A 15,186-nucleotide genomic window follows, 5' to 3' on the forward strand; every position below is an offset into this window, starting at 1 on the left:
TCTCCAGGGGATCTTCCTGACCCAGGGATTGAACCTGCGTCTCCTGCTTGGCTGGCAGAATCCTTACCACTGAGCCAAAAGAAAAGCCCTAATATAGATTTACAAAACACTAACACTTTGCTTAAAGAAAAAAAAAAAAAAAACTAGGCCTTTGAAATCAGGTGTAGTGTGTTTTACACAGACGGCATGTCCCGCTTTGGCTGCGTTATGTGTTCGGTGCTCAAAAGCTGTAAATTATAAAGGGGCTGTACATCATCCTTGGGGGTTTCTGCGTATGTTCTGGGTCGAGCATCCTTAAAACGACCAGCTCTGTTCTCATGATGGTACCAGAGGCTCCACTGAGGGCTCAGCCCCCGAGTCTCAGCAGTCCCAGGCGGGTTCTGTCTGAGGTGGGGACATTCCCCCAGGATGATACCACCGACTGGGCGCTGGGAGGGCCGACTCTAGGCGGCAGCTTTAAAGATCTGATGTGACCTGTCCACCAAGTACAGAGGGGGCTTGCAGGGCCCAGCGGACATCTCTCCAGAAGAGCAGACCCCTGAGCTGTTGAGCGAGTTGAGCCGTTCCTGGTGGAGACACCACGAAAACCCTCGCAGACAGAAGAGACAGAGCTGCTCGGTGACCACTTGGAATGACTCCCGTGTCCAGTCCTGCATGCATGGAGCTTACGCTGGTCTATGACACATTGGACTGAATAGTCAAAGCTACTGTTTTTCCAGCAGCAGCCATGTACGGATGTGAGAGTTGAACCGTGAAGAACGCTTAGCGTCGAAGAACTGATGCTTTCAAATTGTGGTGCTGGAGAAGACTCTTGAGAGTCCCCTGGCCAATCCTAAAGGAAATCAGTCCTGAATATTCATTGGAAGGACTGATGCTGAAGCTGAAGCTCCAATACTTTGGCCACTTGATGTGAAGAATTGACTCATTGGAACAGACCCTGCTGCTGGGAAAGATTGAAGGCAGGAGGAGAAGGGGACGACAGAGGATGAGGTGGTTGGATGGCATCACCGACTCAGTGGACATGAGTTTGAGCAAGTTCCAGGAGTTGGTGATGACAGGCAGGCCTGGCTGCTGCAGTCCACGGGGTCGCAAAGAATCAGACGTGACTGAACAACTGAACAGCAGCAGCAACAATGTGACACGTTACTCCCGACCACAGAAGAAAAACGCTCGACGAGCTGAAGAATGAACTCTTCTTAGAGACATCAGAGAAGTGAGGCCACAGGCAAACCGCCACCCCAGGTTGGAGGGACAGACGGAAGAAGGTGCTGATCACAGCGCAGTAGAGCAGAGGCCAGAGAACAGGAAAGGCAGCGGCCCAGGGCCGGGCTGGCAGGCCGCACACTCCTGGGGGCCTGTCCTGGGGGCCCCGACACGACCAGGAGTTTTACCACCGAAGCTCTGCCGGCTTTTCACAGTAAAGACCCTGAGCTTCCTTCGTTCCCAGGAGAACAGGAATTGTGTTCTTCCTGCTCTCTGCAAGGCCTGCCAGCTGAGCAGGTTCTGGGGGCTTCTGCGGAGCTAGCCCTCGGGCTAAGAGCCTTGCTTTCCCGACTTCCAAGTCTGTTCTTACAAAACACTCTGCATTTCTTGAGGTCGCAGGAGCGACTCTCTCGGGGTCCCCCCAACAGCCCTCAGCCCATTTCACAGCAGAGGAAACTGAGGTCCAGAGGCCAAATAACTTATCTGGGGGCACAGAGCTGGCTAATAGTGGGGCTGGCTCGTCCTTCCCCTGGCACCGTCATGCTGCTTTGTCTTAATTTTTTTAATATCTATTTTTATAATAAAGATATTATAAAAATTAAGAAATTAAAAGTTAAATAAAAATTAATTTTAATTAAATTTTAAATTAAGAAATTAAAAAAAATTTTTTTTAAGTTTATTTATCTGTTTTTTGGGGGGGCTTCCCTTGTGGCTCAGCTGGTAAAAAATCCACCTGCAATGCAGGAGACCTGGGTTTGATCCCTAGGTTGGGAAGATCCCCTGGAGGAGGGAATGGCTACGCACTCCAGTATTCTGGTGTGGAGAATTCCATGGGCTGTTTAGTCCACCCGGTCACATGGAGTCGGACAGGACTGCGAGACTTTCGCTTTCACTCTATTTCATTTGGCTGCACCAAGGCTTCGTTACAGCAGCATGTGGGGTCTTTACTTGCGGCACGTGGGATCTAGTTCCCTCACCAGGAACGGAGCCAGGGCCCCTGCGTTGGGAGCTCAGAGTCGTAGCCACTGCACCAACAGCGAAGTCCCAGGCCACGTTGTCTCAACGTGGCAAATCCTCCAGGCTCCAGTGAGCTTCCAGAAAACACAGCCCCACTACGTCTCACGAGGGGCCCTAAGCCGAAAGCACCCTGCCGGGTCACCCCTAAATCCCTGCCCCACGGACACGGTGAGATGGTACACATTGACGGTTTTAGCCGCTACGTTTTGGAGCCGTTCGATATTACACAGCAGTGGATGAGTTTTTTTTCCCCGAGTGCCAACACCCATGTGCTCTGTCGAGAGTAGTTTTCACCCCAGCTTTGTTTGGACAGCTTTCCTCCAGGGTTGAAGTCGGACCTATCTTTTCCTGAATTGGTGCTCCAGAAACGTGGATGGACAGGTGCTAAACTACAGGGTGGCCAGAGGAGGCTGTAAAAGAAAATCAAGCCAGGCTGCTGTAAGTGAGCTGAGGACACAGAGGCCCTGTCTCTGGTTTGGGGGCCTCAAGCGGGTGAGGAAGTGTTTCGTGGAGGATTGTCCTGGCTGCCTCTGTCCTTTGGCGTGATACAAAGCTGCAGTCCCTCTCTCGGCGGTGGTCAGGGGCCCATCACCGTGGGATGTTCACCACCACCCCAGGGACTCGGTGAACAGACAGGAAGCGGCACGGGGGATGCGGGGAGGGTCCGAGAAGGAAGTGGCACTGAGCAGACAGGAAGAGGAAGGGGCGCGGAGAGCACAGAGCGTGGTCTGGCTTCCCCGGCCATTCGGCAGATGCCGCAGCGAGCCCCAGGCCCCAGAGGCTGTGAGTGTGGACTGGACGCTATCAGACTCCGAGGCGCCTAAGCCCCACTCGCCTGCCTGGAGACTCAGCCAGGACTAAGGGGGACCCTGTCTTCTGATGGGGCCTCCCTGCCGCTGCCTTGCCCTTAGCCCCCCCGGAACAGCAGTGCTTGAGTCCCTTTAGCAAGAGGGTGAGCCCATCGGTGCTCCCCAGGGTGGGGGTGGGGGTGGGGTCTCATTGTCCGGCTGCTCTGTGTGCGCAGCGTTGCTGTGATTGCCTGACTCCGGAGGAGGACGGCAGGAGAGGGCAGAAGCAGTCCAGCGACAGCCCCACCCCCAGAGCAGCAAGGTCCAGGACTTACTTTGTGCGTCTGCACGGATCACACAGAAGCCGTTAGCCACGTGGGTCTCCAGAGCCAGCACGTAAATGTGGCTCAGGCCGCCTGTCACAGCGAAGGGCTTCATTCCATTTCATCTTCATTAGGGGATAAGTGTAGATGGCCAGATGTGAGTGGTGGCTTCTGAATTGGACAGCATTGCCCTTAACAGACCCTTGTTTTGGGTCTATAATGATACCGTCTCTTTAGATGTGTGTGTGTGTGTGTGTGTGTGTGTGTGTATGTTTTAAAATATTTTTCTATTTGGCTGCATCAGGCCTTAGTTGAGAGTTACTCAGGATCTTACCTTGGAACGTGAGGACTCTAGTTGTGGTGAGCAGGTTTAGCTGCTCCATAGCATATGGGATCTTCGTTCCCTGGCTAGGGATTGAACCCATGCCCCCTGCATTGCAAGGCAAGATTTTTTACCACTAGACTAGCTCAGCTGGTGAAGAATCTGCCTGCAATGCAGGAGGCCCCTGTTCCATTCTCGGGTCAGGAAGATCCCCAGAGAAGGGACAGGCTACCCACTCCAGTCTTGTGGCTCAGCTGGTAAAGAATCCACCTGCAGTGCGAGAGACCTGGGTTGGATCCCTGGGTTGGGAAGATCCCTCGGAGAAGGGAAAGGCCCCACTCCAGTATTCTGGCCTGGAGAAGTCCATGGACTGTATGGTCCATGGGGTTGCAAAGAGTCAGACACAACTGAGCGACTGTCACTCCCTAGAGCACCAGGGTGGTCCCTGGATACATATTTTTTCAGTGTTTGTTTATTTGGCTATGCCGGCTCTTGGTTGCCGCACGCAAGACCTTCGCTGCGTCACTCAGAATCTTCCGCTGCGGCGTTCCAGCTCTCTAGTTGCAGCCCGCTGACTTAGTTGCTCTGTGGCTTGTGGCATCTTCATTCCCTGACCAAGGATCAAACTCGAGTCCCCCGCAGTGTAAAGCAGATTCTTAACCACTGGACCACCAGGGAAGTCCTGATATTTCCATTTTTTAATTAAGGTAGATGTACCTGTAGAGTAAGATTCACTTTCTATTTTCGTGCACCGTTGTGCTTTTGACAAGCACGTGGAGTCACATAATCGCCACCACAATCAGCACCACTCCCCTCGCCGAGATTCCCACATGTCGTTTTGTGGTCAGCCTCTCCCCAGACCTCCAGCCCCTGGAACCACTCATCTGTTTCTGTCTCCACAGTTTTGCTTTTGTTCCCAGAATGTCCTCCAGTGAAAGCATACGCTCTGCACTCGGCGTCCTCCGAGGTGTCCTGTTATGCAAACCCTGCTCCTTTCCTAGTACTGCATCCACTGTGTTCCATCATATGTTCATTACCCCTTCCCCAGGTGGGGTGCATTGGGGTTGTTGGGTTGTTGAAGTTTGGGGTGTCAGGAATAAAGCCACTGTAGACCATCATGAACAATTTTTGTGCCCACCCAAGTTTTCACTTCACTTGGATAAATACCTAGTCATGGGATTGCAGGCCATTTGGTAAATCAGTCGAACTAGATAAGAAAGTGCCAGACTTTTCCACAGTGGCAGTACTATCTTGAATTCTCCAAGCCCTGTGGAAGAATGCTAGAAGTTCTCATCCATTTTAATATTTAATAGGTGAACTTAAAACGGATGAGATTAAAACCAGTGTGGTTTTTTAACCAGTGTGGTTTTAATCTGCTCCCTAACAATGAATGGTGCTGAGCATCCTCTCCTGGGCTTGTCACACTTGTATCTTTAGTGAAAGATCTGTTCACATGTTTTTAGATTTACTTTTTATTTATTATCTTTGGCTGCACTGAGTCTTCAGTGTTGCGTGCAGGCTTTCTCTAGTTGCAGAAGCGGGGGCTACTCTCTAGGTGCAGTTCACGGGCTTCTCACTGCAGAGGCTTCTCCTGTGGCTCACAGGCTCACAGCATGTGGAATCTTCCCAGAGCAGGGACTGAACTCATGTCCCCCTGGGTTGATAGGAGGATTCTTAACCATTGGACCAGCAGGGAAGTCCATGGTTTTCATTTTAATGGGTTGTTTCTGCGGACACTCAGTCGCCTCTTTTTAACTGGGCCTTCACCGTCACCCCCAAAACAGTGTATGTTTCTTGTCGATGGTTTAGTGTCTTGGTGTTAATTCTGTCCTGTTTTGTTCCTGTGACCAGGCTCAGGGCCTTGAGCCCATGGCTTGCACTGAGAGCCTGGGTGTCGCGGGCTCAGTGGCTGTCCAGGTTCTCCCTTGCAAGCCTTTTCTTTTTCCTTTTTCAAGTGAAGGCGTCATGAAGCAACTTTCGCAGGCCCCGTAGACCCAGAGGGAGTGTGAGAAGAGTTCACTTTCTCCAATTCTGGATTTTTAATGCCTTTTTATTGCCCCTGTTCTGGCCCCTCTCTATGTCAAAGCTGTCAGTGTATCTGAAGGCTCCCCATTTAAGGAGAAAAGAACTGCAAGGTTAAACGGGAGTCTGGGACTGCAAGGTCATCGTGAGTCAGCCCTGTACGCTCCTGCCATTATCACAGACAGGTTGCTGCTCTTCAGGAAAAGAACTGTCTGTGACTGTCCGTCTGCGCGGAAGTCTTCACATTTAACGTTATTGGGCCTGAGGGGCCCTCATGTATCACAGACTTGTCCTTAAAGAGTGGGAAGTCGCCCCAGATGAGCCAGAGGAAAGAACTCGGGAGGTTGTACATAGAACTTTTTATTAAAAAGAAAAGTGGTAAAATACATAAAATTTACCATCTTAACTATTTTTAAAAATATTTTATTTGGCTGTGCCAGGCCTTAATTGTGGTAAGAAGGGTCTTTGTGGCGGCCCGTGAGATCGAGTTCCCTGACCAGAGGTCAGACCCAGCGCCACCGCGCCCCCCCAACCCCGAATTAGCCACTGGGCCACCAGGGAAGTCCCCTAACAATCTTAGATGTAAAGTTCCGTAGAGTCCATTCACAGCATTGTGCAGCCATCACCTCCAGAGCTTTTTCATCTTGAAGAACTGAAGCTCTGTCCCCACTGAACACTAACTCCCCATTCACTCCCTGTCCCCCGGCGACGTGCCCGCCCGTCCCCCGTCTGTCTCTGTGAACTTGACTCTGCCAGGGACCTCACCCGGCGGACTCGGGCAGTGCTTGTCTCTCTGTGACTGTGCGATTTCCCTTGGTGTCTTTGTCCCCAGGGTACATCCGTTGTCATGGGTGTCAGAACTTCCTTTTGTTTTTAAGGCTGAAAAATGTCCCATTGGACAGGTCGGCGGGCCTCTGGCTTCTCAGGGCACTCCGAATAACGCTGCTGTGAACGTGAGAGCACAAATCCCGTCTCAGGACCCTGCTTTCAGTGCTTGTGGGCACAGATCTGAAGTGGACCTGCTGAGTCAGACGAGCGTGTGTTTTCCGCCCCACTGTCTCCCAGAGGGGCCGCGCCGTTTTCCATTCCCACCGCCAGCATGCCTGGAAGCGTCTCTGTCTGAGATAAACGCCACTCGACGCCCTCAGTGTCTCTCCACCTCCCAGATGCAGCCTCTCGCCTGGCCTCCTGGTTTCCTAACCGGCCTCCCAGTCACGCTGGCCCCTCTGCAACTCAGGCTTCGCACGACAGCCAGTGATCCTATTTCGAATTTGTGGTCCGCGTGTTGCCCTTCTGCTCACCACCCTTCAGTGGTTCCCACTGCTCTGGGATCAGACCCAAGTTACATGACTGCTGATCTGGGCTCTTCCCTTTCCCAGCTACCTGTCAGTCCCTAGAAAGCACCTTGCCCCCTTTCCTTAGCTCACGCTGTCCCTTGGCTGGAATGCCATCCCCAGCTCTCACCCCACCCCCCAACAGCCTTGGATTTCAGCACATCGTGGCTCAGAGAAGGGTCCCAGATCCCACGACCTTGTCCTGGTTCCACGGACAAGTACCATCTCTTGTTGCAGCTTCTTGTAAAAGCGTCTTACTTGCCCTGAACCGCAAGCACTGATTCTGTTTGTTCTGTGTTTTCAATCACATGATGGTTGGGTTAAAACCTCCTGCAGCCCCAGACTAGACAGTGGCTAAGCAGACAAGCGTCCTATCCTGGGGAGGGGGGAGGGGAGGGGGCTGGGCCCATCTCCCTACATATGTCACCTTGCAACAAGGCCTCAGACTTGAGACTGCTGTAATTTTGTATTTGTTAGAATGTTACTTGATTTCTTCCTGCATCTCCCACTACACTGTAAGCTCTACTTGGAAGGGTCTGTTTTCTCCCCACCTCAATAATTATTAAATGATGACAGCGCGCAAACACTGGAGGGCCCTGACTGATTCAGGAACGGGCATGAAGCACTTCTGAAGGATGCCTGAAGTAGCCGGATCTGCCTTTTCACTGAAGACTCCCCTGCAGGCATCTGTCTCCCTGCCCCACCCCCGCCCCGCATTAGACTGTAACGGATGTAAGGACCTAGGCGCCTGGCCTGCGTCCTGGGTCACTCGTGTAGCTACTTGTTGAGTGAATGGATGACTCCGAATTGGAACACAGGGCATCAGGGGTCGCCAGCACCTTCAAGCAAACTCCAGTTACAGCGCGAGACCCCTCAGTCTTGGTGCTTAAGTAGGATCGCACTTTGGGGTGTCGGGTGGAGCCTCTAGAGCCCAGGAGGCTGCTGACGTCAGAGGTCCCTTTCTGCAGCGAGTGACCCAGGATCGAAACTTTCCAGTGCGGCTTCTTCGGGGTGGCGGGGGGGGCGGGGGGGACGGGGGGGGGGGCGGGGGGGGGGGCGGGGGTTCCCCTCCCGCGTCCCGGGGCCGGAGGAGGCGGCTTCCCACGGCCGGGCGCGGCGGCGGCGGCAGCGGCGGCCAGGGCCCACCCCCGGGCGGGCGCGGCGGGCTAGGCGCGGCGAGCGGACACGTCCCCCTGGCGGCCCCGCGCGCGCCGCGCCCGGCGGCTCCGCTCCGAGCGCTCCGGGCCGGGATCCCGCGGCCGCCGCGCCCGGAGCCCCGCCCCACGCGCCGCGCCGCCGCCGGAGGCCGCCCGGAGCTGCGCGAACATGGCCGAGGTCGGCGAGGACGGCGGGGCCCGCGCCCTGCTGGCGCTGCGCTCGGCGCCCTGCAGCCCGGTGCTGTGCGCCGCCGCCTTCCCGCCCGCCGCGCCCGCCGCCGCTCCGTCGCCGCCGCCGCCGCCCGCCCAGCCCCCGCCACCCCCACCGCCGCCGCCGGGCGCGATCGCCGGGGGTGCGGGGGGCGCGGCGGGCGAGGCCCTGGTGGCCGCGGCCGCCGCCTCGGTGCGCCGGAGCCCCGGGCCCGCGCTGGCGCGCCTGGAGGGCCGCGAGTTCGAGTTCCTCATGCGGCAGCCCAGCGTCACCATCGGCCGCAACTCGTCGCAGGGCTCGGTGGACCTGAGCATGGGCCTGTCCAGCTTCATCTCGCGGCGCCACCTGCAGCTCAGCTTCCAGGAGCCGCACTTCTACCTGCGCTGCCTCGGCAAGAACGGCGTCTTCGTGGACGGGGCCTTCCAGCGGCGCGGCGCGCCAGCCCTGCAGCTGCCCAAGCAGTGAGTGCCGCGGCCCCCGCCCCGAGGACGGCCCTCCGACCCCTGACGGTCGCCCTTGCCCCTGGGCTTGGGGTCGCCGCCCCCCGCGCCCCATCCCTGCCCGCGTTGGACAGGAGTCACCTCCTGACCCCAGCCTACCTTGGGCCGGGGGCAGCCCCCACCCCCCATGCCGGGCCGGGCCTCAGGGTCGCCCTTGCCTCTCTTCCCAGCAGAGCGTGGGGTCTCCCCGTCTCCTCCCCATCTGGACACGGGGTCACTCTTGACCCCTGCCCTGACGGCGCCCAGGGCGTCGAGGGTCGCCCTTGCCCTCCCCCACAACCTGGACACCAGGGACCCTCAATCCCCGCCCCTTGTCTGGACTGCGGTGGCTCTCAAATGGACTGGCTGGAAGGGTTGCGCCAGGCAGTCTGCGGGGTCCCCAGGGTGGAGGGGGGGGACCCGGGAAGGTCAGGCCCCTTCAGGGGACAAGAGGTGAGTGGGCTGGGGTGGGGACAGGAAGTGTCCTCTCCTCTGTGTATCTGAGGATGCGGGCCAGGGGTCCCCATGACTCGGGCATCCAGGGCACAGTCGGGGTTCCTGGGCAGGAGGGTACGTCCCAGCGAGGAGGCAGGGAGAGGGGGACCCGCCACGCTTGGGGGACAGGCGGCCGATGCCCCGTGGGACTTCAGCAACACCCTCGTGTTCCCTGGCCCTTCCGGTTCCCAGCCTGCCTACCGCCCTACCCCAGAGGTCCTTGCTTTCTCCCGTCTGCGGTCAGGTCGCTGTGCAGGTAGTCATGCCGCGCTGGGCACTTTCTTTTTGTCTGTAGCAGTTGCTTCCCACTCCTCACCAGTGTTCTGCTTCTGCAGCGGACCTGTGTTCCAGAGTTGTCTCTGACTAATTACTCTCGCTTTTATAAGCACCCTGGGTCTACAGGATTTTTTGGTGGGGTGAGTCCCAGGGCCCAAAGCCTGTTTCTGTAACCTTCTCCCCTTTCTAAGATCTCAGCGCGTTTGGTTGTTAAGTATTGTACTGAGTAATTTTTCAGCATCAGCAAGGACTTACTGGTGTTTAGGGCCTGGGGAGTGTGGGGGGTGGAAGGTGAAGGCGTAGACAAACTTTGTTTTCCAAACATGAAAGCTGTGTGTTTCTGTAAAGCCAGGACTTGATGAATAACAGAATTGTCTTATCCAGTGGTTGCTGTCTCTCTGTTGTGTCTTTTCCACAACCTACACACTCCCCATCCAGGCCATTAGATGCGTGCTGGGGCCAGCCCCTCGCCTGGTGAGAAAGTGACAGGCAAGCAGTGCCTTTCCCCTCCCTGCCCTGTAGCCCTCGGAGGCCCAGTCTGCTAGGGCTTCTTTGTATAAATTCAGGTTCTGGAAGGGCGTCCGCCCAGCAGTCTTGTTTTCAGAGCTCCCTGCCCAGCCGCTGAGTGGGTGCAGCCCTGGCGAGGCGAGGCTCACCGAATCGTGAATGCACCAGTATTTTCTCTAAGTCAAGGGGAAGAAATTTCAGCCGGAGGAGTCCTCAGTTCACGCGCTGAATGGGCGAGTCCCCGGCCCATTGTTTGTGAAACGTGACTGGTGATCACGCTGCCTCCCTGGCCCTTGGAGCCAGCAGCCCGCACGGCTGCCCCTCTCCGTCCAGGACCCTGCCCACAGCGCTCGTCGGGCTGTGTTCAGATTCACGCGCCAGGGCGATGGAGAATCCACACAGCAGGACGGGCATGCTGGTGGAGAGACCCCTCGTGGACATCCGAGTCGGCCTTCCTGGGAGAGGGCAGTTGTTTCTCAGACCGTCCAGGCCTGTGGACAGACGTGTCGGAGCCTGCCTGGTTGGATGTTGTTTTTATTTGAGGAAGCTCAGCCTAGGTGGTCACGTCCATGGATCAGAGGGGCTGTTGAGAGCTGCTCTTTCGAGTTGGGGCAGGGGCTTCGGCTCAGCACGTGGAGAAGCGATCAGGCAGGGTTACTGAGCCCAGAGGAAGGAAGTTGGCTGTGCGCACTGGGTGTCACCTCGGGATGGGAAGTTTGCTGCTGACTGTCAAAGAATGGCAGCAGCGAAGTCCGTTTCCTCTCAGGCCTCAGTGGCCGGTGTCGCCACGAGCGCACGAAGCTGTGGTGTTTCTCCGTCGTACTTTGAGAGAGTGCTTACCCTAGTGGGCGCTGCATCGCCCGCTTTGGTGGGCGCTGCCCGAGACCTGGGGCTCTTTGTGCGGGTCGTCCTGCTGGGCGCCCCTGTGTGCCACCCTGCACACACACGCACCCCGTCCCGCACACACACGTGCCCCCACACACACACACAAGCACCCCTGCACACCACCACCCCCGCCCCGCACACACACGCACCCCTGCACACCACCACCCCTGCTCCGCACACACACGCACCCCTGCGCACACACATGCACCCCCCCGCACACACACACACACCTGCCCCCCCCACACACGCACCCTTGCACACCACCACCCCCGCCCCGCACACACACGCACCCCTGCGCACACACGCACCCCCACGCACACACACGCACCCCCCTCCCGCACACACACGCACCCCACACACACACACACCCTTGCACACCACCACCCCCCGCCCCGCACACACACGCACCCCTGCAGACACATACCCCACACACACACACACACACACGCACCCCGGCACACACATGCCCCCCCACACACACACGCACCCGGGCATACACACGCGCCCCCCCCACACACACACATGCATCCCTGCACACCACCACCACCCCCCCCGCCCCGCACACACATGCCACCCCACACAGCTCCCCGGGCCGTCCCTTCTGTCCCTCCCCCGACTCAGGGACGCACGAGGTGGCGAGGAAACCCAGAATATACCCACCTTTGTGACTACGAGTAGGTTTTTCCAAAACTAAAATGAAACACTTTTGAAATTACTGGCAGGAAAAGAAAACTGCTTGTGACAGCCCTGGGGGCCGACCCCGCTGGGTGACCGTGAGAACTGGGGGGGCGATGCTGTCAGTCCCGCCGCGGCCCCTCCCCTGCAGATCTCCGGGGCCCCCCGGGTCCCCAGGCCTGGGCGCGGCGCCCGTCAGCTTCACGTGGAGACAGGCCCGCCAGCACTCGGTGTGTAAAAAGCGCGGTGTTTACAGGCTTGTTTGTCGATGAGCAATCAGTGACCGAGCCTGCAGCTCCCCCCGGGGGGGGGAAGAGCGTCCCGAGGCTCTGGGTTTCTGAGGCGGGTGGTCGCCAGGCCTCTCCTGGGCCCTGCAGGCGGGCGTGGTTCCTGTGTGTGGCTGGAGGTCGTCAGGCCAGCAGATCTGCAGTTTGCATCAGATGGAACCTGTGAACTAAAGGAGGGGGACCCCGCACGGCCTCGGGCTTGCTCTCTCGTCTCCCCTTTCCAACCGTCTTTCCCAAAAGCGTCATAAAATAAGCATGTGAACATGTGGACGTGAGTTTTTACAGTAAAAGCAAGACTTTGCTTGTGGTGGCTTCTGCGGGTGGTGACACTGATGGGATTCTTTTTACTTTTCTGCGCGTCCCAAGTTTTCTGTGATGAGCATAGGTCTTTTTTTCCTTCTTTTGAAGACTTTTCATTGCAGAAAGTTTCAAGCGTAGAGACAGTGGTTCCCGGTGCCGTCGCCCAGCTCCCACGGCTGCCGCGCTATGGCCAAGCTTGTTTTATCTGCATCCCCCCGCCCCCCACGCGTCGCAACTGTCCGAGCACTCCGTCTGTAAATATTTCAACAAAAGATAAAGGTTCCTTTTTCAAAAAACCTAACCACAGTGTCGTTATCACACGTACAAAATTAATAACAATCTCTTACTATCATCAAATTTCCAATGAGTGTTTGGATTTTCCTTCCCTTCTCTTTCTTTTCTCACAGTGAGTTCCTTCGAATCAGGAACCAAATCAGGTCCAGACGCTGTGATTGGCTGGCGTGTCTCTCACATCTCTTTCAAACTGCAGGCTCGTCTCATCCCCCCTCCCCTCTCTCCCTTTTTTTGTCCCTGATGAAGAAACAGGGTCATTGGTCCCGTACACTTTCCCACGGTCTCTCTTCCCAGATTGCATTCCCGTGGTGTCTACTGCGTCCTCTCCCTTGGCGTTCTGTAAATCAGTTTTCGGACCTGGAGCTTTGGTCAGACTCGGGTCCAATGCCTTTTTTTTTTTGGCCAAGCCTGCCCCGCGGGCAGAGGCCGGGCAGGCACGTGCCTGTCCCCGTGGCGGGCTTCTGATGGGCGCTGCCCGCGCCCCTCGGCCTGTTGTCCCCAGTCCTCCCATCGTTGATGGTGGCCGCCGGCACGTGTCCCGGGCCGTGCTGACGCAGTCCGCCCTCCGAAAGGCGTGTCGTGAACGGAGATGTTACGGATCATGGCCTCTGCAGGCATCCCGTGATAAAAATTAATTGTAACCACCAAAGCATTTAACTACATAAATAATTGTTCAGGCGCTATGAAAACATACAGGCTTCCCTGCTGGCGCCTGTGGTAAGGAGCCTACCTGCCAACGCAGGAGACACAAGAGATGCAGGTTCGGTCCCAGGGTTGGAAAGGTCCCCTGGAGAAGGAAACGGCAACCCGCTCCAGTACCCTCGCCTGGAAAATCCCATGAAGAGAGGGGCCTGGCAGGCTGCCGTCCATGGGGTCACAAAGAGTCGGACACAACTGAGCTTGCGCACTGTGGACCCATACAGGACATGCTTGTTGCTGTTCCAGCTGGTCACTGGAAGAATATTGAATGTTACTAATCATCTTAGGGTAGTCACCAGGTTGAAATATATTGAAATTAATGGGAAAATGCCCAAGACTTGGTGAGGACTGCAGGTGTGGGTGGAAGGCCTCAGGGCCCAGCATCCCCAGGGAGAGCAGCTGGCTCCTGTCCTCCCTACCCTCCTCCCTGTCCCCCACCCCCACCCTCAGCCCGCCGAGTGCCGCGGGGGCCCCCCAGACGCGGTCTCTCCATCCTGGGCGGCAGGTCGGGAGCAGGCCTGCATGCAGAGCTGGGGGTGCCTTTGGGGCAGGGAGGGCGTCAGGTCCCAGGGGTGAAGAGGTGAGACTTCGTGGTGCTGGCTGTGTTTCCGTGTGGGGAGGAGAGCGGTGGGCAGGGAGCAGGGCCGCGTGCGGCCGTGTGTGGAGCCAGGGGCCCATAGAGCCCCGTGGACACGGTCATCAGGCCTGACCCCTGAGGACTGGGTGCGGGGGCCCGGGGGGCCGGAGAGGAAGAGATGCAGCCGAAAGGCCTCCTAAAGGAGGCGTGCTCTCATCTGGTGATGGAGCAGGCCAGGCGGCGTGTGTCTAGAAGCTCCGGGCACGGTGCCCACGTGGAATGAAACTCGGGAGGTTGGAGGGGCGTGCCGTGGAAGAAACGGAGCTTTGGAGTCCAGCTAGTCGGATCTGGATGGTGTAGTTGAAATACGAAATGTGGCATTTTCTCTAAGTAGGAGCTTTGTTGTGTGTTTCTTACTGTGTGCTCAGTCACATCAGTCATGTCCGACTCTTTGTGACCCCATGGACCGTGCCCTCCCGGCTCCTCTGTCCATCGGATTCTCCAGGCAGGAATACTGGAGCAGGTTGCCGTGCCTTCCTCCAGGGCGTCTTCCCGACCTAGGGATCAAGCCCACATCTCCTGCATCTTCTGCTTTGCAGGTGGACTCCGTACCTGTTGAGCCATCGGTTGGCAATTATTGTGTTATCACATATGCCAGTTCAAAGAATGTGTCTTGTTAAAAACTTACTTTAAAAACGTTTGTAGGCGTGTATTAATAGCAAAGTGAGAGTTCGTGCATTGAATCTATGTTCCAGTATTGAATTCACATTGGCTGTTTTGGACTCATCTCCTGTGTAAAAAAGTTTCTATAGTGCTTAAAAAAATCAATCTGTGGTAAGGATGGTTTTTATTATGAAGTATGTGTTGAATTTATAATAAACTTATGAAAGTCTTCATCGTTGATGAAGGAATGGAATTGGTAGGTGCTAAAAGAGCATTGAGAAGAGTTTTAGTGGTGTTCATAGTACTTTTGAAAAAGACACGGCTCTGTTCACAATTACATGCTGGCGTGAAAGGAAAGCATTTGATGTATAGATACGGTAATTTACCCTGTGCTGTTTCTGCATCTTGCGAATGTCAGGGGATAAACTTGCTAAGTTAATGACAACTCGAATTACAGCAGTGCCTCATTTCCATAATTACCCTGCATTTAAAGCATTTCATATTAAAATGAGAGGGTTATATAAAATGCATTTACTTTGATTTCCTGGAAAATAGGCCCTCGCATTTGTGACTTGTTATGAGATTTTCTAGTTCATTCTCGTGGCTTCTGTGGCTTCTCACGAGTTTCTAGTTTTCTGGTAAAAAATGTTGCTGGTAGATCTAAAAAGAAAG

General features: G+C 56.1%; 1 protein-coding gene across 2 annotated transcripts in view; it reads left to right on the forward strand.

Moving 5' to 3' along the window:
- The first annotated feature begins 8,302 nt into the window (after nucleotides 1-8,302).
- The window catches only part of FOXK1 (forkhead box K1), a 51,793-nt gene continuing 44,909 nt past the window's right edge, over nucleotides 8,303-15,186 (forward strand). The window contains exon 1 of one of the 2 annotated variants that reach the window (XM_086373750.1): nucleotides 8,303-8,838. In XM_086373750.1, the coding sequence (XP_086229876.1) occupies nucleotides 8,336-8,838 (503 nt within the window). In that variant the 5' untranslated portion in view covers nucleotides 8,303-8,335. The remainder of the gene's footprint in view (nucleotides 8,839-15,186) is intronic. The other variant, XM_086373751.1, reaches the window with a different exon arrangement.

The sequence above is a fragment of the Bos grunniens genome, chromosome 25 (assembly GCF_055505025.1).
Source record: "Bos grunniens cultivar Pamir isolate PY7600 chromosome 25, Bosgru_T2T1.0, whole genome shotgun sequence".
Classification (NCBI taxonomy): domain Eukaryota; kingdom Metazoa; phylum Chordata; class Mammalia; order Artiodactyla; family Bovidae; genus Bos; species Bos grunniens.